Genomic DNA, 23,920 nt, shown 5'->3' on the forward strand with positions numbered 1-23,920 from the left:
ATCTTGGTGATCTTAAATTAGGCAATGCTTTCTTAGATATGACACAAAGAGCACAAGTGACAAAAGTAAAAATCAGATGTATTGGACATCATTAATATTAAAAGCTTTTGTGCTTTTAATAACAAAGGACACCGGCAAGAAAGTGAAAAGACAATCCACAGAATAGGAGAAAATATTTGCGAATTACATATCTGAAAAGGGACGTGTATCCCTTTTATATCCAGAATACATAAAGAATTCTCACAACTCAATAAATGACAAATAACCCAATTTAAAAATAGGCAAAGAATTTGAACGGGCATTTCTCCAAAGAAGATACACAAAAGGCCAATAAGCACATGAAAATGTGCTCAACATCATCAGTCATCAGGGAAGTTTGAATCAAAATCACAAGATGATATCACTTCATACCTACTAGGAAGGACAATAAAAAGTATTCCTGAGGGTGTGGAGAAACTAGAAATCTCATATATTGCTGGTGGGAATGTAAAATGGTGCAGCTGCTTGGGAAGACAGTCTGGCCATTCCTCAAGCAATTAGACATAGAGTTACCATATGATCCAGCAATTCCACGCCTAGGCATATACCAAAGAGTATTGAAAGGCATATGTCCATACAAAAACTGGTACATGAATGTTCACAGCAGTGTTATTCATAATAGCCCAAAGTGGAAATAATCAAAACAATCAAACATCAATTGATGAATGAATAAACAAAATGTGGTATATGCATACGATGCAGTTATTATTCACCATAAAAAGACATACTGATATACGTTCTAACATGGAGGAACCTTGAAAATATCATGCCAAGTGAAAGAAGCCAGATGTAAAAGGCCACATATTGTAAGATTCCATTTACATGAAACATCTAGAGTAGACAAATCTATACAGACAGAAAGTAGATCAGTGGTTGCCAAGGGCTAAGGCAACATGGCAGTGGAGAGAGACTACTAATGGTTATTGGATTTCTTTTTAGGGTGATTAAAATGACCTGGAATTAGACAGTGATGATGGTTTCATAACATTGTGGATATGCTAAAGACTCATTGTATACTTTCAAGGGTGAATTCTACAGTATGTGAATTATATCTCAGTAATAATAACAATAAAGAATCACATAGGGATCTTTTAAAACAATCCTGGTACTTAGGCTCACCACCAGAGATTCTGACTTAGATGTTCTGGGGTGGGACCTTAGTGATTTTACAAGCTCCCCAGGTAATCCTAATAGGCTGCCACATTTGAGAACCACAGTCCTATCCTAATACATCTGTCATATCTGACCATCAGACCCACCAAGGGCAAGAAAAGAGTCAAGTGTCTGATACCATGTGTAAGAACAGCACCAGTTAATCTACCATGAAGTAGGATTATCAGTGGCTTACTCAGAATTCATGTGAAATATATACATTGTTTTAAAAATTTACGATCTCTGTCCAGAGGAAACATCTGATGGATGAATTAGGATTTCCGACCTTGATATGGAATTCATCCTGTCTCCTGCAAGTCGTTTTGCTTTGACTTTAACCAGTAGCACTTCTTCCTTTTACAAGTAGGTCAGACAGGGCAGTTTAGGAATGCCAAGTTTCAGGGGGACTACTTCTAACGTAGAATTACTCCAATGAAAGTTGGATTCATTTTCACAAGTTGACTTGTATTACATCCCAAGTGGGGTAAGCTGACTCTCAAGTATTCTACTTGGGGTTTCCAGAAGGATCCTAATGAAATAAGCCAAAGATATTTTCTCCCATGGGAAGTCTTAATATCATTAGAGGTCAGAAATATAGACATGAAAAATATGATTGACTGCAGGTGATAAAACATGATTCATGTTATTGATGAAGGACACTCAGAAGCCAAGAAATGCTCAGCTATAATATAACTCCCAATCCTCATTCACCTGTAAAAGTTCTGGGGTTCAAAATTAAGCCTGAATTTAAATTTGTTTCTCTTTGTTGTTTAAGCTAAAGTGTCCATGGATGTGTTGGACAAGACTAGCTCCATTCCTTAACGTGTTACCTAATTCTTAGTGGCAAGCAGAGTGGCTTGAAATCCATCCACTTCCAACATGTGAACCTAATGGGGCAAGCTCCTCACACTATTCATTAATTACTTATCATTTATCTCCAGTGTGTGCACAAAGGATGCATCATTGCACCCTGGCATAATAGCTCTACATGTTTATATAAATATAATAAATTATATCTGTAAGTATAATTTTCTATGACGTGGCGGTAGTTCAGGAACACAGCTAAGTTTTATGCCAAATTTCTGATCTGATAGCTGTGACTTTTAAAGCACAGATTGCTCCTTTTTCCCTTCCAAAGATCTTGGAAGTTGAATTTCCCCAATTTTCCATGTTCTATAAACAGTCCCTTATTCCATAGCAGCACCAGGGGTTTTCCGAGAATGGAAAGCCTGCATTTTATACCACACGAGCCAACTGTATCTGCAAACTCAGCCTCCGCGTGGAGAAATTACAGGTGACTTCACCAGAGCATCGGAGGGGAAGCACTTACCAGCACATGTTTCATTAGAGGAATGGGCAGGGAAGCCGGGAACACAGTTGGAGACACAAAGGCCACTCTTCAGAAGGAACCCATGGTCACAGAGGTGACACCGGTCTCTGTGGCTGCACCTCAAGCACCCCCGGGGGCAGGCTATCGGAGAGAGGACACACTGAATGAGGCAGGACAAAGGCACAGGCGCCCAGAGGGGGCCAGCAGTGATAAAGAAACGAAGAGTGGGAGCGCAGCAACATAGGACCCCCAGCTGTAGCAAGAGAGAATTCCCACAGTTTCCTGCAGAATTTCACAGAAATGACATTTCCTACCCCGCAAAGGAAAGTGAACAGGAAGGAGCACCCTTGCTTTCCACACTATGACCTGAACATGTTGCACATAAATGGATTGTTTAAGAAGTTAACAATACTGACTTGTAAGGGAGGCAGTTTATGGGGACTAAGAGCATAAGCCCTGTCGGGTACTGTTCCTCTTCTACCACTTAACGGCTGCTGAATTCGGGCAAGTTGTTTAACAGTCTGTGATGCAATTTTCTCATCTTAAAAATGGGGATAGTAATAGCGCTTAATGCAATGACTGTTGGTTGGATTACATGGGCTATATATAACGCGAAGTGACTAGCACAGTATCGGGCACACGAAAGGACTCAGAGGTACTACTATCACTGCTATTCTTATTTTTATTATTATTATTTTAAATGCATGTGGAGAGCAAGCTATTTAAAAGACCATAGATTATTTATCTGAATCAAGTTAATAAGCTTCTATAAAGCAAGTGTTTACTGCCTAATTATTCTGCTTCCTCAGTTGAGATGCTGTTCTAGAGAGGTGGCCCAGGATAGTTTAAAGGGCCCTGAATTAGAATCAGAAAATTTGAGTTTAATATCTGACTTTATGTTATCCTGGTTAATACTCTTAATGCTCTTTCTTTTTTTTCATTTGTAAAACAGGATTCATAGTGTCTGCCATATTTCACCAAGTCATTGTGAATGTTAAATGAGATAATGCAGATGAAGGAAATTTGGGGAAATATAAAATGCCATGCCTAGGTAATGGCATTATTATTAAATATCAGGTATTCTCTGAAGTGGGGCACACAGTACCAAGTTTTGATGGAAATGATGAAAACAAACTGAGAAAGCTCTTGTGAATAACTCAATGGACAAGGAGTTTAAGACTTTGGGTTTAACTTTAGTTTAATAACAAAAGATCAATGTGTCTCACTAAACTGTCCCCAGAAATCCTACTCCTCAAGGATATTATGGCAATATCAGGGTCACTGGTAATTTAGTCTACGCACTGAAAACCCTGGGCCCATGCCAATAGGGCTGACCCACTCTTAATGGACACCACACCTCAGTTCAATATAAGCTTTACATTCCATGAAATATTGGCTTTGTTTCCATACAGACCTTTAGGGACAATATTGATTTGTGGAAGAGAATTATTGGCCTGCACTTCCATATTCTATTTAGCCAGCCATTGACAGATGTGCACGAGAAGCCATCGATTACTTAGGCCAAACTCCCTGGGTTTTCATTCTGCTCCTAATTCAGATTCTCCTTGGTTACCTGAGAATCAGCACACCTGACTTCCTTGCTGCCCTCGCTTCTTTCCAGAGGACACAGCACAGTCTCCAAGTTACCTGTGCATTTGCGGTTTGAATGATCTGCAAAGTTCCCCTTGCCACATTCCTGGACACACTGGGCTTCCAAGAGGAGAAATGGGCCTTCACAGCGGGTGCACTCATGGGGACCTTGGCACTGGAGACAGTGGCTGTCACAACCTGGAAGACACAAGTCAGGTCAACAGGAATGTGCATGGCTTTCCAAGGGGCTCCTGGCCCTCGTGATGAGGCAGTACAACCTGGTGCGCTGAGCAAAGCAGCAGACTGGGGGCCAAGGAGCCAGGCTTCCAACTGTGACTGCCGCGCTTACCAGCTGGGTGACTTGGCACTAGTCACTCCACGTCGCTGAGCCTCAGCGTTCTCTCCTATAAAATGCAGAGGACACACTGCCCCACCCAGCTCCTTGGATAAAGATCAAATTACATGATGAAAAATACTATGCAAACGATAAATTGACAGATATCAGCCATTATCATTATTATTAACTAGTCCTCGGCTCCCTGCACTGCTTCACTGAAGTGTCAGTCTTTCCTGACTAACCTGGTCGGTTCTCAGGGTATCACCCAAGGATGCTCCCAGGAATGCAGCCTGTGCACTTTGGGTGGGCATTCCAGGCTGTGAGGACTTTGCGGCGTTAAACTGAGGCTGAAGGGGGTACTGAGGCAGAGAAAGGCGACGGTTAGACATATGGTGTTGGGAGGGTCGTGGGAGGGCAGATGGTGGGATAAGACACTCTTTCCATGTGCTCAAATGACCAGAGCACGCAGACCTCTCCACCTGGAGCACAGGACCGTTCCAGTTTTAAGGAAATCCGGAACTAATGGTCAAACCATATCTGTTTGTGTGGCCATATACCTCCAAGATTCCCATGTGGATTTCAAATTTAGCAAATGTTGTACTGGGGCATGGGAGAAGGAAAGAGCGGGCATTTGCATTAGAAGAAAGAAAAGTTCTTAGGAAAGAAACAAGAAATTGGATAAGAAGCCAGAGAGGAAACTGGTCACAGGCTCCTTCTCAGAAGAGTAACATCCAGAGGGGGCGGAAGCTTGGATGAGCACAGGGCAAGGGCTGCAGACACTTACTCTTGCAGAGGCCCAGGTCCCGGTAAAATGACGGTGAGCACCGCTCCACACAGGCGCCGTCCTGGAGAACATAGCCATCCACGCACTGCAAGCAGTCTGTCCTCAGAGGCCCGCGGCACGCACTGCAATTCCAATCACACTCTAGAAAGAAAGTTCCTTCCATCAGCTTCCTTTCTGTCCACCCTCAGTCCCAGAGACTAATTTAGGAGGACACTGGCTGCAGCTGCATGGGGGGGGAGTGAGGACAGCATAAGAGATGTCAGATAAGTGAGCTCTAACGAGGCTCTGCTTGGAGCAGCCTGAACGCCTCTCTGAGGTTGAGTGTTTCCTGATTACGTTAAGACACGGCGCGTACAAGGATCGCTCCACGCTGGTGCAGAGCCTGCTTGTCAGCGGGGCTGCTGAGAAGCCAGATCAACTGGATCCTATTCCGTACGGGACCCAGAGGTCTTCATCCCCAGAGCCACAGCATCTTCATGCAAAGCCTGCTCCAGGGAGCGGCCTATTTGCTCCCACAAACCTAATCTGACCTCCTCCAAATGCCAATAGGTAAAGGATGTCAGAGACTCAACGAAGAATGCATCTGTTCTCTCCACTGACACCAGCCCCGTGACTCTCTTCCTCTCAAAAGTCAGGCGTTGACCAGCCCAACAGAAAGAACCGACGACATCAGACTTACGAGGGGTGTAAAAGAACTGTCCGGAAAGAAAGGAGTTCCTGAAATAACAGATCTCATTTAGAGCAGAGCTGACTCCTTTACATGTTCATTCACTGAACAAGCACTGACGGGATGTATAGCCCTGAACCTCGTGTGGCGGGTGTAGACCCTGCCCTCAAGAAGCTTATGTTCTAGGGGCTCCCAGCCTTAGATGCGCACCCAAGTAATTCAGGGGGGTGGTTAGAAATACAGATCTTCGGGTTCAACATCAGAACTACTGAGTCAGGCCCAGGAAGACAGGGTGCTGCGGCTATTGTTTTTGTCATTGTGATTATGCTAGTTGTTGTGGCTGTTGTTTTTGATGGCCCAGGCAATTTGGATGCAGTCATAAAATGCAGAGTTCTAGCTGGTAAGGTAAGCCCTTCGTGCGTGGAAGACGGGACAAAATAGCAGGATTAAGTATTTGTTTTTGAAGTCAGGTAAATCTGTATTCAAGTCATGGCTTTGGCACTTTTTATCTGCATGTCTTACACACTTTCCTTAAGCTTTTTGAGCCTCAGTTTCCTTATCTGTAAAACAGGGATAAGAATAGCACCTATTTCATAAGGCTACTGTGAAGATTAAATGGAATAATGAATTTAAGGAACTCAGCACAGTGCCTGGCACACAGCAGTTTAATAAATGTTTGCTGCTGAACTGGTTTCCTTGGAGAACGTATCTCCACTCAGCGCTGCCTCACCTCACCGTCCCTCTCCTCTAAGAAGCTGGGGAAACCTCTCATTAGTCACCTTTCTCTCTTCTTTGATGCAATATTTCTAAGTCCCAAAGAAGCAGGTAAATGTGCACGATGGTACACGTGCTTCCAAGAAGATTTATAAAGTTAATCTCACTCATTTATTTGACTGAATCAGTCCTGAGGGAAAATGACTAAAACAGAGCCTTGAAAACTGCCAGCATAGTTATGAAATCACTTACAACAGGGAGGACTTGTGATAATCTTGTTTTTCACCACAGACTGACAACCACTGGTTAGAAGGGAAAAACTAGAAAAGGTTCTGTGGTCTTGAGCACAGCAGACTGCCTCAGTTAACAACCAAGTAGAATTTCTTGGAATGGAAAGTATGCAATTTTGCAAAACCTTAAAGCATCCCAAGTTTACTTGACAGATGTTTGACCTCCATATCTGAGCCCTAGCTTCTCTGGCAGAATTGGAAAGGTCGGAGGGGTGGGTGGGGGGGAATGTGGAATGGAGGAATGGAGAAGGGAAATGGAACAGGAGCAAGGGAAATCCATCCTTTAATTCTGTTTTCTCGCTTGCTGAGTGCTGCCATTTGAAGAGCATAAGCTCCAATAATGTTAAACACCGGAAAACAAGGTAAAAGGTAGTACTCGGTTTTTGACAATGCTTGCTTATAAACTCCTGGAGGACGGGGGTTGTGTCTCCACTCATTAAAGTATGTTAAGCAAGAGATGAACAAATCAGACACAACTCCTGTCCTCATTAAGCTTAGAGTCTGGCAGTCTAGAGTTGTAAATGCAAATGCCTACAGGGCCCAGGAGGGCAACATAAGTCTTTGAAATAGGCCTGGTGTGATAGGACAGGGAATGGTGGGCCCTGTGCCACCCTTATGAGATCATGTTCCACCCAACAGAGGTGACAGCTACTCATCAACCTACTGCTGCACTGCGGGAATGCAAATCCAGTACTGCCAAACCTTCTGACTTTTTCAAAAGAAACTGAAAATCTCAATTATTGTATGTGAAGTCTTCTGATTTTTAAAAGGCAAAGAATTAAAAATTTTAAAATGCTGTTAAATTCAGTGGATCAAAAAAAACCAAAAAAGAACACCACAAACCCCTGTCTTGGATTAAATACAACCTGAGGGTTGCCAGTTTGCCACCTCTGGTCTAGTTACTAAGACCTGGCATAACATCTAGTACATGGTAGATAGTCAAAAATATTTGCTTAATACATACATACATACATACATAATGACTTTCCATCAGAGAAAGTCTAAACGTCTGATGACAGCATTTTCCCAATGTGGGAGCGGACTTCTCTAGCAAAGGGGCATCGCCAAGTGGAAGACTCGTGCAATTCTGGAAAAGCTTTACCTTTGCATGTCTTGGTGGAGAAGTCAAGATAGTACTGTGGGGCACAGCTCTCACGCTGACAGTCTCCAAAGAGGAGGACCTTGTTTGGATCTCGACAGGAGGTACAGCTGGCCTGTGAATCACAGCTTCTGCAATGTGTGTCGCATGCTGAGCAGATAGGAAAAGAAAATGACCAGATGATTCCAACTGCAAATACTGAAGCACTGATCAAACCTAGACAGATGTTGCAAAGGAACAGAGCCTCGCTCCAACCTGTTTTTTAATCACGGCTCAGAACCCTACCCTGCGATCAACAGAAACAGAAAATGTTAATCTTATTTTCCAAAATCAAAAACGGTAATTTTATTTTCCAGAGAAGATAAATTATAAAACCAAGAACAGAAATCCCACATCCAAACTGCCCTGTGACTCAGCAACAGGATTAATTTATACTTATTCCAAGATCTCTGGAATAATAGTCCAGAGTGTCATTGGAACCTTGCTTCTTAAGGAATCAAGGCCCCTACAGTTTATGATGTAGATTCAGATTTTTGTGTGATACCAAGATTAAAATTAGACATCAACTTATTTTGGAGCTCAGGAAATCCCACATTTTAAGATGCGAAGGACTTTAAGGTGACCTGGCTTACTGACTTGCTCAGTTGTAATTCTTAGCAGTCACTTAATTTAGGCATCAAGGGATGATCTCCAAGTCTGGTCATGCTTTCATCTCTGCCTGATTCAACAACTAGCGTTTCTCCATCAACTCAGTTGTTCATGCTAGAAACCTTAGAGTCTCTCCTGGCACCTCCCTTTCTCTTACTTCTAATTCAATTACTTACTGGATCTTATTTATTTGAACTCTCCTATATAATTCTCAGAACTTTTTGCTTTTCTCCATATCCACAAATGCCAATACGTCCAAGCCATCATCATCTCCTCCTAGACCACTATCATAGCCTCCTAATTGGTTTGACTCCCTTGCATTCTATTTTCCATGTATCTGTAAGAGTGATTTTTTAATTCATACTTCTCAGGTGTCAGAGGACACTTTCATCTATGAACTCGTATCCTTCTTCAGTCCTGGAAAAATTCCAGCCATCATTTCTGTAAATATTGCTTCTCCATTATTCCCTCCATTCTTTCTACCTAGAAATCATAATACACATAACTGAACCCTCTCAATATAATCTCCAAGTCTCTTGTCTTTAACTCTTACTCATTCTTCAGTCTCTTCTTCAAGAAGGCCTTCCCTGACTCTCCAGTCTAGAACAGGTCTCCCAGGTACTGTTCTTATACCTTTCATTCATGCCATACATAAAAGTGTTGAATTTCAGCAATTATTTACCACCTGTATCCTTTACAGCTGTAAGCTTCATGAAAGCAAAGACTAGGTTTCTGTTGTTCCTTGCAATAGTCCCCAGCACCTAGCTGGTTATCTGTAATTTTGTTGGTGTTCAATAAATATTTGCAACATAAGTGAAAGAAGCCAGATATTGTAATAATATATACTCAAGCACTAGCATCTCTGCCTCACTCTAAAATCTTCTCTCAGCATGTGTCAGAGGAAAAGTCTAGAGAGTGATCATGCGAGTTTTAGTGCTAAAGGATGTCAAAGTGTGTGGCACAGTGCAGAAAAATGACCTCCCTCTAAAATAAAAAGAAACTCCTTTTGTTTCACCTACAAGAAAAGCCACTGGTATAAAATATTTGTTAGAATATGTAGACTTGTAATTAAAGGTCCTAGGAAAATTCTAGACTGGATTTTCAAACAGTTTGAAAATATTAGAAAAAAATATTTTTATTGTTGGAAACTTATATGAGACTAAACTTTTATCCTTTTGGGAGGTAGGATTTCTACACATGTTGTATCTTAATTTTGCCAAAGGGTTTGACAAAAACCCTAAATATAAACTTGTGAATACAAAAATGAAGTGGGGTCTACCAGCTGCAAGTGGATTAGAAGATGGTTGAAATACATACTCAGAAAGTTGTCAATAAATCTTTGTGATTGGAAATGAATGTCTTTAGTAGAGTATTATGATGAAGGCTTAATTTCTTAGTTGACCAATATTTTTATTAATTACTTTAATGAAAACAAAGAAATTATGCTAATGATATTTAAATATGCCACACACTTACATAGGATACACACATAGTTAAGTTTCACCAGCTGAAAGAAAAACTCAAACTTATTTTGGCCCATTGTATCAATAAACTAAAAGTAATCAGATGAAATAAGCTAAACTGTAAGTAAAGTCCTGCATTTATGTTCTGTAACCAATTGTACAAACAGAGGGGACAGAAGGCCTCTTTAGAAAGCATTATTATAAAAAATGATCTAAGAATCTTAGTTGATTAAAAGCTTACTAAAAGTTGATATGGTTACTAAAGAAACGAACACAATCTTAAACTGAAGAGCCTTCATGTAACCTCAATGTCAGCTGGACGCCCTGCTGGACATGGAGCTGCAAAACAAGGCCTCTGTACTGACAGCTGAGAGTTTCTTGGAGTTTACTTCCTCAAGCTTCTGTCTGCCTCCGTGTTCTTGAATCCTTCTATGAAGTCTCTCATTCCCAAAGCATAACTCAGCTCCTTCACTGACTCCCAAAAGAAATGGGGTCCCACCGAGCATTTGGAAATGTTAAAAGACTATATGGAGCAACCTAAGTGTCCATCATTGGATGAATGGAGAAAGAAGATGTGGCACATATATACAATGGAATATTACTCAGCCATAAAAAGAAACGAAATGGAGTTATTTGTAGTGAGGTAGATGGAGTTAGAGTCTGTCATACAGAGTGAAGTAAGTCAGAAAGAGAAAAACAAATACAGTATGCTAACATATATATATGGAATCTAAGGAAAAAAAAAAAAAGGTCATGAAGAACCTAGTGGCAAGACGGGAATAAAGACACAGACCTACTAGAGAATGGACTTGAGGATATGGGGAGGGGGTGGGGTGAGATGTGACAGGGTAAGAGAGTGTCATGGACATATATACACTACCAAATGTAAAATAGATAGCTAGTGGGAAGCAGCCGCACAGCACAGGGAGATCAGCTCTGTGCTTTGTGACCACCTAGAGGGTTGGGATAGGGAGGGTGGGAGGGAGGGAGATGCAAGAGGGAAGAGATATGGGAACATATGTATATGTATAACTGATTCACTTTGTTATAAAGCAGAAACTAACACAGCATTGTAAAGCAATTATACTCCAATAAAGATGTTTAAAAAAAAAAAAAAAGAAGCAGGGGGCTTCCATCATTTCTCTTCGAACGCTTCTTCCTCTTTAATCGAACCCCTAAGCCGTCTCCAAGGCAATCCCCAAGTGACCTTGTCTCACTCAAAGTAGTTCTGCACATAACCAAACCCCTTGGGTTCTAGCTTCCCCATTCAGAGGAGTGTGGGTGAGGAGCCTTTTCTCCCTCTTACAATATTCAGACCAGAGGGTATCAGTCTTACTGCAGTCACGTTGGTGTGACAATGTCTGGAGTAGCAGGTGCAGCTCTCGGAGGTCAGTGACCCCATGGAAAGTGCTAAGAGGACAGTGAAGAAGGTGCCGAGGGGACCAGAAAGCAGTGAGGTAAGCAGAGATGTATTGATACTTGAACTGTCGTTCATTGAGGAGGAAGGAACCACACAGCCTATGAAGCCCATTCTCCCTCCCTGTTTCCTACTGTACCTCGGAGACGGTCCTCCCTTTCTGCTCAATACTCCACTGATTCCAGCCCTGCTCAGAGCAGAGAAGTCCAAGCTCATGTCAGACTTCGGAAGGGAATCCTGTGAATGAGGGAGGAGCCATTCTACACTGCTCCAGAAGAAAGCTCTAGGGCTGATGAGAAACAGCCCTCATCCCCACCGAAGCACCTGGCTTCCTTCCTCATCTGTAGTAGCCTGTGAGGGGGTGAGAGAGAATCTCTGTCCTGGGTGCGAGGTTGGTTCAGGTGCGCTGGAGTCTTCCTCCTACTCTAGGGCACTACGGTTTCAAGTACTGAGGACCTCATTTATCATCTCTTCTTTAAAGTTCCTTCTCAACTGCTTATCCTGAAATGTTAGAGCTCAGTACGCAATTTCTAAAGGTTCCTGTAATCAGAATCTAGACAGCTCTGAAGCTCTTACTTTCTTCTATAATATGGTTATTAATGCCTCCCCTTAATATTGATTACATTTCCTTAAAAGCCCTTTACTGCACAATTCCTAAAATTGTCAGGCCTATAATTGTCTATAACGATGAGCATTAGAAAGGGACATTGTGGGGCTTCCCTGGTGGCGCAGTGGTTGAGAATCTGCCTGCCAATGCAGGGGACATGGATTCGAGCCCTGGTCTGGGAAGATCCCACATGCCGCGGAGCAACTAGGCCCGTGAGCCACAACTACTGAGCCTGCGCGTCTGGAGCCTGTGCTCCGCAACAAGAGAGGCCGCGATAGTGAGAGGCCCGCGCACCGCGATGAAGAGCAGCCCCCGCTTGCCGCAACTAGAGAAAGCCCTCGCACAGAAACGAAGACCCAACACAGCCATAAATAAATAAATAAATAAAATTTATAAAAAAAAAAAAAAAGAAAGGGGCATTGTGGATTTTTTTTATGTATTAGAAACTCAAATAGCCCAACTTAGGGGCATACCTTACTCAGTCTTTGGATGAAGGAAACCTAAGCTTTAGCAAAGGACTAAAGTTAGAAGATGCTTAATTTAACTGAAATAGTCTATAAAATCTTATTTATTTACATGGTAGCCTAGCAGATGCATTTGTGCAGAGCAGAAGCTTCCCAGAAGAGAAATATTTCAATGCAACATATTTTTGCCACCTATAAGCCATATAAGGGATTCTGGTTTTTCTTTTGAACTTTTATTTCTGTGATTCCACTGCAGTGAAGAGCCTCATAAATCTAAGTCACTACTTCTACACCAACACTCTTTTGCTCTTGAATAGAATATGCAAGTGTTTCATTTGTGTCTCTTGTGTTACAGAATCTACAGATTCCGGCAGACAGTTGATATATACCAAGCAAAGTTTTTGTTACAAAAGTAAAAAAAAAACCCAAAAAACTCTTTTCATTGATCCAAAAGGGATTTTTATCTCTGGTATCTCAATAGATGATGCAAAATGGTGGGTTCCATATAACTTCATTTCAAATGCAAATCCTTGCAAGAATCTCCATAAACTAATAGTAATACCTATCTTTCTATCTATAAAATATAAATATCTTTTACTGCTTGATTTGCTTCTCATTTCACATGATGATGGTAACAACAGTAGCTATACTGAGAGCTTATTCTCTGCTAGGGTCTGTGCTAAGTGCAATAACATTAGAGGTAGGCACTATTATAATCTCCCTCTAACAGAAAAAAGAAACTGAGGCCTAGTGGTTAATTCACCTGCTCAAGGTCACAAAGCTAGTTAAGTGGCAGTTAGGATTTGAACTTTAGTTACCTGATTCTAGAGCCCACTCTCCTAACCATTACTCTATAGTTCCTTCAACATGGTACTTCCTAGGACAGAAAATTGAAATATCAGTACTGTGTTTGTTAACTGTCATTTTCAAAATGAGAAAAGTATAACACAGTTTTTTGGTAACTGACACTTTACTGATTGAAATAAAGTAAGCTGCCTCAGCCTATTTCAAAACTGTTCCTTCATCTGTGAATCACTTCCTAATTTTTTTTCCACCCAGATTTGCCCTTGCCCTAATTTATCCTAACTGTTTGTGCGAGACTCAGGTAATTAACCATATTTTAACTTATTTGAGAACTAAGACATCTATACAAGTAACTTTCATGCAAGACAAAATAACTACTGTTTGGGCAGAAACTGAATACTTTGTAGCCTATCAAGCCTTGCATACTGTCAGTATTCAACAAATACATGTCAAAAACAAATTAAACCCAGAGAAGCGCTGAGGTTGAGGCCTTTATACTAGAATGAGCTCCACTCTCTGCTTAGGACCTTGGAATTGGATCACTGAGAGAAACCACAGGAATAAACTAGACTAACAATTTTATGATTTTAATGAGATAACTAGAGAACAGAGAGGTTAAATGACTGACCCAAGATCACACAGCTGGCACTTGCAGAGGAGATCCCTAGTCCAGCACTTCCAATTAGGCCCATATCTGAGTTATAATCTGCTAATGGCATCCATATGCTTTGTAGATTCATTTTCTTTCTTCTCCAAAAATAAAGGTTACCAGGTGAAAATATGGAAGCAAAAAATCCCTGCTTCCTTCAACGACTCCAGAAGAGCAGGAAAGGAGAGAAAGTTCATTTTTTAAAACTTACGCTGACAAGTGTGGTTGTCATCGAGATAGTGCCCTGGGAAGCAGGCAGCGCTGCAGGTGCCAAGATGGGACAGAACGAGGTCGGTGTCACATGAGGAGCAGGAGAAGGGTCCTCGGCCCTGGCAGGTTCTGCAGGAGCAGTGACATTCTACAGACGGAAGAGACATAAAGAGAACCTATGAAGCCAAATTCCCTTCCAAAGCAACATCCCAAGAGCCGTTAATAAAAGCCCCAGAGCAGAGAGCATTAGCTGGTCTGGTTTATTGCCCCACAGTGTGCTTCCTGCCTCTCTCTCTCTCTCGGGAAGTTCCAGCCTTCTCAGCTATTGCCCAAGAGAAGCTCACGGGGCACGCCAGCTCCTGTGTCCAGCACTTACTCACTTTTACAAGCTCCTCTCTCTGCGAAGTATCCAGAAGGGCAATCGGGAACACAGAGATCTTCTAGCAGCAGGTACCGGGCATTCTGGCACCTCAGGCAGACGCTCCCGGTGTTGTAGAGGTCAGCTGCACAGTGCTGGCACAGAGGATGGCAGTCTGGAGAGGACATGGGAGCACAGAGAAGGCACGGATGCTATGAACACAACGTCCCATTTCTACACCAAAGGGTAAAAGGGATTGCAATTACCACTGTTGCAGCACAGATGGCTGGAGAGTAGCGCAAAGGCAGTATACATCAGGAAAGTAGAAGCTTGGGACCCGTACAAATTGTGTGTTTGAGGTTTTTAGCAAATGGCCAGGCCCAGCACAGCAACTGAGTTTTCATCCCTTTCCGATTGAACAACCCTTCAAGTCCTAGGGCAGCATGTGATAGATACTTGCCAGGGGTATAGAAAGAACTATCAGATAAAAGAAACAGTTCATCATATCAGCATATCCCCCGAGAGCTCCCAGAACTCGGGCACCGTGTGCCCTCATTCACAGAGCTCCTAAGCTGTGCGCAGAGGCCCCACGTGGCTCGTCTCCCAAACGTGGCCTTCCAGAGTCAGCAAACCAGTCTCAGGCATTGGTGGGAGGGGGGCGGGGATTAAGGTTGGTTGATAATAGAATTGGGGGGAAATTTTTGTCTTTAACTAGAGGTAAAGTTACAAAGAGCTGAGTTGGAAAGTCATTTTCATGACCTGATACATAGTTCACAGAAGCTGTTGTATCAGTTGTGATTAAATCTATAGGGCTAATTATCTGGGATGGCCAGCACTGTCTCTTGTTCTCACCTGTGTAAGAGTCAGCCTTTAATTAAAGAACTTGGTTGTGTTCAGCTCCCCATATAGGTGAAAATGCCCTCTGTCCTATCTTAAGTGGTAATAACGCTTCAAATCCCATTTACCATCCTCCATCCCAAAGATGGAAGAAAAGCCACAAATCCTGAATTACCCCCCAAAATGAAAAAGGAGTAAAGACCTAGGAAAAGAGAAGAGACTTCTGGTTATAGGTCCTGTCCATCTTCCCCTGTAGGATTCAAAGCACTGTTTGCAGTGGCTAAAACACCATTCAGCGGCCACATAAGTCTTGTTTCATCCCAAAGTCTTGTAGATAGTGATTGTGATTTCTAGCGATATTTAGACTAAAAAATCCTTGTCAATAAAACAGATCACCTGTCCCTGAAATCTGTTAAAACACGTCTTTCTCTCCATACCCTCAGTGATACACTTTCTTAATTGCTGATCATCTGAGACGTGTTCTTTGCCAAAGAAGAGATCTCAGTCCCATACCCAGCACCCACTCATCCGCATGAGAAGCCTTTGAGACCTCTATAGCCATTCCAGAAGTTGAACCCAGAGTGTCCTCTGCAAAAATCCTCTTTTAGCAGCACACAAGTGAACAGGCCCTGACCTTTCTCTGAACTTCAGGAGTTTCAAATTACAGGCAGCCTTTTGCCAATATTAGAAACAATTCTTGATATCCTAAGAGGCAAATTAATCCCCATTATAGCCCTTCAGTAAATTATAAAGGAAATGATGGCTGTATTGAGAGAAATCTGATAAGGAGGCTATTTCCCCCTGATTTAGTGTACGGTTTCCACACAACGCCAACCTTTTTGTTTTCTTTTTCCTGTGCTTCCCTCGCAGTGCCAGGAGCACTTTGAAAGTTGCTGGAGCAGGTGGAGGTAACTCCGTTTTATGATTACCTTAATGAGTGGGTACCGGTTAGAACCGAAAACCCAGGAAACATGACTGATTCAAGGCTCCATTATTTGAAAAGTCTTGGCCTCTTCCTCTTTAAAGCCAGTGCTTACAGAGAGCGCGGGGCTCCGGCATGCGTCAACAAGATCCGCAGGTGTGCAGTGGCCTAAAAACTAGTTGCATCTAACTGAGGCTTTCTCTAGTGTACAATTAGAGGAATGAAAAAGAATGATCACCAAGGGGATACTTTGAAGAGAAAGTAAGCAGATCTCTGGAGTATTTTGTGGGTACAATAAATAAATATTTATGGATTTGTCTGATCTTGGGGATCTCTAGAAGCTGTTTAAATGAAGAGTGTGATGTATATTAATTACTTCTAAAGGCACCTAGAGCTGGTTTATGGATGCTCCTTCCCGCTCTCATGGCAGCAGCTTTGAAACCCTTGCTACTCTTCCCTGGTCACCAGCCCACGCTGCCCACCCTTCCACATCCTCCCCAGTTATTTCACCTTCTACTTGATTCAGCCCATCAAGCATGAACACCTTTGATTCTTTCCTGCCAAACTTTTTATTTCATTTCATCTCCCCTCACAGGATGAAATGGCTAATTCCTCCACCCACATTTTTTAATCCGATTTTCAACATTATTTGAACATTACTGCAACATTAGTGCATCTTTTACCCCCATCTCTCTTCATTCTCCTTGACCTGAACCTCCAAACATGCTCCGCATTACCTACTCCCCCCAAAGTTTTTCTCAACAACCACCCCATCTCTTTTCTTTCCTTCACCACCCAACTTCCTTGCCTCCCTAACTTCTCACTTCACTGTAATCTGCCTTCAACCTCCACAATTCAACTGCTGTATTGCTCTTGAAAAGGTCTCTGACTACCTTCTAATGACCAAATGTAATGGCCTCCTCTAATTCCTAACCCACCTGAAAGGTGTGCAACACATGACACTTCAGATCACCCCCTTCTTTGACCTTCTTTCCCCTCTTAGCATGCTTTATCCTGGTGCGCCTCTCGGTCATTCTCTGCCTCTGACTGCCTGATAAGTGTAGAAATTCCTTACAACCCTTAACTCCTTCTATCCTCCTAACTTAAGTCTCATTCTCTGGAGGTCTTAAACCAGACATGGCTGTTTGCATCATTTTGGTATACAGCTACCAAAAGCCAGTGGAAAGGGCTCAAGAGTTACAGAGAGAGAGAATGGGAACTGGCACAGTCACTGTGGAAAACAGTATGGAGCTTTCTCAAAAAATTAAAAACAGAAATACCACACGATCCAGCAATTCCACTTCTGGGTATTTTTCTGAAGAAAACAAAAACACTAAATTGAAAAGATATATACACCCTTATCTTCACTGCAGCATTATTTACAAAAGCGGAGATATGAAAGCAACCTAAATGTCCATCAGTAGATGAATGGATAAAGAAGATGTGGTATAAATATCCAATGGAATATTACTCAGCCATAGAAAGAATGAGATGTTGCCATTTGCAACAACAGGGATGGACCTTGAGGGTATTATGCTAAGTGAAATAAGTTAGATAGAGAAAGACAAATACTATATGATTTCACTTAGATGTGGAATCTAAAAAGCAAAACAAATGAACAAACATAAAACAGAAACAGGTCACAGATGGAAAGAACAAACGGACAGTTGCCAGAAGGGAGAGGGTGGGCGGGATGAGTGAAATAAGTGAGGGAGAATAAGAGGTACAAACTTCCAGTGACAAAATAAATAAGTCATGGGGATGAAATCTACAGCATGGGTATACAGACAATAATAGTATAACAACTTTGTATGGTGACAGATGGTAACTAGACTTATTGTGCTGATCATTTTGTCATGTATAGAAATATCAAATCACCATGTTGTGTACCAGAAACTAACATAGTGTTGTAGGTCAATTATACTTCAATAAAAAAACAAAAGAGGGAGTTGTAGAGGTTCCTTAATCACTCAAGGCCTCTGCCTCTCTCCATGGCTCTATATTAAGCCTTAAAAGAGGCATCAGATCAATCACCAGACATACCACATTGCATGATGGAGCGAGTACCCAGAGGCAAGGAGAAATCAATAAATGACACCTGAAAATATAAAACAATCAACCGCAGGTTGCCCAAAGCATCACATTAATCCGAGTTAGTTTACAGTTTCGCATTACACACGAGACTGTAACTATTTGAGTCTGCAAAGTTCAACTCTTTTTGTTCGCTACCTGTATTTATTCCTCATTCATTTATCCATGGCTTAAAAACTCATACTGAACACCCAATCCTGTGAATAGACCCCAAAACAACAGTCTGAGTGGGTCCTGTGTTAATACATTCCTGCAAACCTCTCTTCCCGACTCTGTCTTATACAAGCCCCCAACAGAAGACCACACAAAACCAATATGCTCTCAAACCTTGCTCTGGAGGCAATCTGAAGGTTGACTGATTTTTATTCAACCAACCAGAAAAGAAAAATAAATTCCTAAAACCTAGGAAACACCTTTGTCTTAAGAGGCTTGAAGTCAAAATCTCTTTGCAGGAGAGAATTCCTTGGGAGAGCTCAAAATGAGTTATGATGTACAGGGAAAGAAGCCAGAAATCAGAGCAACGGGGCTTGAGGATTAATCCCAGTGTTCTGAATTACAATCAGAAAAGCATCGTTCCCGAGGGCAGGCTGCTCAGTTGTGACACGCTACAAGTGGCCAGTCCCCCTGGGCACCAACTGTAGGCAAGCTTCAGGCTCAAGCCCCGGAGGCCACTGTGATCTTCTATGCAGAGAGGGGGCTCAAAACAGGGAGCTTACGGTTTTATTTTTCTGACTACAAAGTGAGCCATGGAAGAAAATATGAAAAACAATTTTACATAGTATAAATGAACATAAAAATCCCCCCATGTAGGCCTTTTAGAATAAATAACTACTAACATGGATATTTTTCTCTTAGTTCTTTTTCTATACAAGTTTCCATATGTAGATTTTTACATAGATGAGATTATATTAAATATTGTCATATAATAACTTTTTTTTCACTCAGTACCATCAGCATTTCCACATGTCATTAGGGACTCTTCGTAAACATCATTTTTAGGGGTTGTATAATATTCCAGCATTGAATAAACAAATAAAAATTTACCATTTTTCTTATACTTGATCATTTACTTCCAATTTTCCCACTTTTATAATGAAGGCCATGATAAGACCCTTGTGCATTTTAGATTATTTGCTAAAAGACAATGTTGGGCTTCCCTGGTGGTGCAGTGGTTAACAATCTGCCTGCCAATGCAGGGGACACGGGTTTGAGCCCTGGTCCAGGAAGATCCCACATGCCGCAAAGCAACTAAACCCGTGCGCCACAACTACTGAGCCTGCGCTCTAGAGCCCGCAAGCCACAACTACTGAAGTCTGTGCACCTAGAGCCCATGCTCCGTGACAAGAGAAGCCACAGCAATGAGAAGCCCGCGCACTGCAAGGAAGACTAGCCGCTGCTCGCAGCAACTAGAGAAAGCCTGCACGCAGCAACAAAGACCCAATGCAGCCAAAAATAAATAAATAAATAAGTAAATAAATAAGTAAATTTATTTTTAAAAAAAGTTACATTCAAGATACATTCTTGAGACTATTTCATTGTAACTTTGCCTGCACTAGGAAATTTTTTTAAATTTATTTTTTATTGAGGTATAGTTGAATTACAATGTTGTGTTAATTACTGCTGCAGAGCAAATGACTCAGTTATACATATATATACATTCTTTTTCATATTCTTTTCCACTGTGGTTTATCACAGGATATTGAATATAGTTTCCTGTGCTATACAGTAAGACCCTGTTGTTTAAGGAAATTTTAAAATAATAAAACGATCTTGGTTAATTTGGTTGGTGAAAATTGGTGTTACATAGTTGCTTTGGTTTGGATTTCTTTTATTGTAAGCGAGGCTGACCATTTAAAAAATCTTTCTTTCAAACAACAAAACTGTTCAAATATCTACTGTACTCACAGAACTTTCAGTATGGTGGGGACAAGGACCCTGGATACATAATTACACTTAAGTATGAAATCTGTGTAATCTCATAATAATTTGAGATGTCAACCAGTGAGTTCTTTCCTCATCCACTGCAATCATCCCGCATTGGACCAGGGAGTGTGGGCCACCATGTGCTCCCAGAGAAAGTTAGCAGAATCAGACCAGCACAGATACCAAATTCACAGAGCCCAGGGCACAGGTGAAAGATAGAAGAAAAAACAAACTTGAATGTGGAAATTGGAGCTAGGAGACCCAGGCCCTCCCCCACCAATACGATCCCTACACTCTCCACCTCTGTACCCCAGCCTAGAAAAACCCTTCGAGCTGGAGAGGAAGAAGGAGCAGAGAGACCATTCAATTTGCCTCTCCCCTCCCCTCCTGTGGAACAGGTAGCAGGTAGCTGAGTGGAATATTCAAGAATCCAACAGTGAAGTGGACTTGGGCTGGGCTTCTTGACTTAAAGAAAGTTGTCTCCAAACTCAGTCCTTTGTCATGAGGCAACAGAGACGGTGACACAGTGGGATGAGCAACAAGAGAGTGTAAGGCAGACGCTTAGACACGGGACTGCCTTGAGACTATTGCAAACTTTCGTAAAATGCAAACCAGGTAAGCCCAGGGACCATGGAAGTCTCTGACGGGGTACCAACTTGGTCCAGGAAGCAGGAAAAGCTGCCTGGAGGAGGCTGAGACAGAGACACTGAGTGGGAGTCAGCTGCTGGAGGAGATGGGCAGGGTGAGAGAGCTTGGAAGAGGTCCCAAGAAGAGGAAAAACATGCAAAAACCCAGAAGCGCACCAGAACTGAGGAGAGAGCCTTGAACAGGATCCTGAGAACAGGATGCCTTCAAGGAACTGAAAAAAGTTCAGTATGGCTGGATCTTGAAGAACATTCGAAAGAGCCACTCAGGACCTGGCTGTGCTAATTTTGAAATACCTTGGAAGTCATGAAAAAGTGTATGGATTTATCCTCATGGCGATTGGAAATGGGTTTGTCTATGTGTCCTTTACCAGTCTATCTACTGAAGTCTCTGTGTTATTATTACAGGTTTAAATGAGAAATTGTTTTATGAAAGGTAACTAGTGATGGCAGAAGACATTAAAACCACAGCAAAGAACCAACAATCCAAGAAAACTCTGACACACAGCAGCTTTCAATGTGAACTTTTCTGGGGTGAGGAGAGGAGTCCCTATGTTTCTGTCCCCTTCACCCCTCCATTATGTCCACAGAAGACCCTTCTCTGTTAATAACATCCACTGCTGAACAGTTTTCAAAAGGCTTATGCTAGAGTAGGCATGTTAGGAAAACTAAGAATACTGCAGTGTAAGTATACGAAGGCTTCTGTGACCAGGAATGGAGATCTCAGGTGTCCCCTGAGCAAGAAAACCAACACACCAGTGGTTTGTCTTTCAGGCACGACCAGGGAAGACCTTTCCACAAACCGTCAGCTTCCAAAACGCCTTTAAGATTCAAAACAAAGTAGAATTTGGCAAAATCAGTAGTACCTAGTAGGGAGCCCTTATCAATTTGTTAAATGAAAGAAAAAAAAATATTGGAGTCAAAAATACTAGGAAATTGTGGGGAATTTGGAGGCCCATGAGAAGCTTCACCTGGACTGTACCACTTGGTTCTCAAAATCCACTCCAGGCCAAGAGGAACAGGGCACTGCTTGGCTGTGTGTGTGGCAACTTACAACTGCCTTGTCCGTACAGTTTGAGAGAATGAAGAGAGAAATCTCCCCATGGCCAGCCAGATGTATTAATTATACAATCTAAACACAATTAAGAGGTGTTAGGAGCCCATCTCCAGGCGCTGCAGGAGGTGACTGACGATGTGTCACATGGAACTGCTACGACACCGGTCACTTCACGCACAGTAAAATCTAGGGGCATATTTTTGAAGAATTAAGCTGACTGGGAAGCAAGTCTTGAATTCTTCTTGGTAGGTGGTGACCCTCTGACAAATCCTGATTCAGATCCTTGCTGGACCCACACTGGTAGAAGCACAACTGTCAGAAACGGTGCCCCTAAAATGCCAGTATTCTCAGAGAGGCTGGCAAACCACAGAGTGAGTTCTCCTGTAATCCTCCTCACCCCACCTTCCACGCCCATTCCTCCCCACAGGTGACGTCTGGAACACAGGATACACTAGAGGAAGTTTACACTGTCACTGCTTAATTTGAACCAGGACCGCAGTTACTAAATAGGGGAACTGAGTTTCCAGCCCACCAATCTAGCAGCCTCTGCAAGGATTAACGGCCCATCATAAAAGCACCATCTGTGCAGGAAGGCATTTGCATCTGACCTTCCTGTCTGTAATCAAAAAAGGAGGATAACCTCAAATATGTCTAAATGGTGAGCGTGCATCCACTAATTGCTTAAAAACAGAGCCTATTCTGAAGCCTGTCTCTCAGAGTCCTCCCATAGCTACTCAGTAAGTAAATCCTTATTTGTCACTATTTCAGTTATAGTAAAGAGTCTTTAAATAAAAGACTCATTAAGGATGACAAGGAGAGGAGAGAGACCCAGGATACATTTAGGTGTAGCCTGTTTCAGATTACTGGTATATAATAAACATGTGGAGGGGGAAGGGCAGATGGACTTCCAGTTGTTTGTATATGTGCCTGCTTGCTAACAAACCTGGTGAATTAGCACTTTAAACAAAGTAATGAACACATTATAAGGGAGCCTGGAAATGGAGTATCGACTCAAGCTGAAATAAATGCACTTCTTGTTTTTAAGCAAGCAGAAGATTCCATTTGTTTTCTAAATATGCACAGCATGCATACATACTAAAAATGTAAATACATAAAATATTAACACTTTGACTCAGCAGCGGCAATATCCTCTAATATGTCACCCTGCAGCTGTGAGGAAATTATATGTGGTCATCACCGTGTGATGTTGTCTTCAAATCACAAAGGCTCTGCTTCAAGGATCAGTGAGGATTACGCACAATCATGATGGATGGAAGCACACGGCAGTGAAATGACTTATTTCACATCTTTGGAGCAAAGTCAAAAAAGCTTGAAGATATTAAAGTAAATGTGTACTGTTGAAGCAATGGCTTTGGATGTTGGTTTTATGGGGCAGTGACTCCTTAGCTGATAAATAATGGACCTATAAAGACAATTTTAGACACATAGTGAGATTTTTAATAATGTCCTGTCAGTCGATTAGGTTCTTAAGGAAACCACATTAAATGTGTTTGGAAGCTGTTAAAATAATCAGCACTTGTAGCTGTTCCTCATCAGGTGAAAAAGGAATGATTCCATGCTGAAGCTCAGGGTCCTTAAAGTGTGTATAGACTGAATTCTGATGCCACTTTTAAAATTGATGGGGTTCTACTTGTGAAACAAGTACAGCAGGAATCCAGAAAATAACATATGAATGGCAGAAGAAAAAGAAGCCTCCTCTCTTCCCCTTTTGATCATCACTTTGGTCCTAGCCCACCCATGAGTTCTTCAGAAATCACGTGTTCTTTTTAGGGTTAGGGTTTAGGGTTAGCTCTGAGTTAGTAC

The 23,920-nt window shown here is 42.0% G+C and overlaps 1 protein-coding gene across 1 annotated transcript in view; it reads right to left on the reverse strand.

Annotated features, from left to right (window-relative positions):
• Positions 1–23,920, reverse strand: part of FRAS1 (Fraser extracellular matrix complex subunit 1) — a 446,248-nt gene that overhangs the window by 155,218 nt on the left and 267,110 nt on the right. The window contains exons 21-26 of the mRNA XM_082389317.1: positions 14,645–14,797; positions 14,266–14,412; positions 8,006–8,152; positions 5,233–5,373; positions 4,169–4,309; positions 2,522–2,662 (exon numbers count right to left, since the gene is read on the reverse strand). Coding sequence (XP_082245443.1) covers positions 2,522–2,662; positions 4,169–4,309; positions 5,233–5,373; positions 8,006–8,152; positions 14,266–14,412; positions 14,645–14,797 — 870 coding nt within the window. The remainder of the gene's footprint in view (positions 1–2,521; positions 2,663–4,168; positions 4,310–5,232; positions 5,374–8,005; positions 8,153–14,265; positions 14,413–14,644; positions 14,798–23,920) is intronic.

This window comes from Balaenoptera borealis (genome assembly GCF_965194805.1).
Source record: "Balaenoptera borealis genome assembly, chromosome: 4".
Taxonomy (NCBI): Eukaryota; Metazoa; Chordata; class Mammalia; order Artiodactyla; family Balaenopteridae; genus Balaenoptera; species Balaenoptera borealis.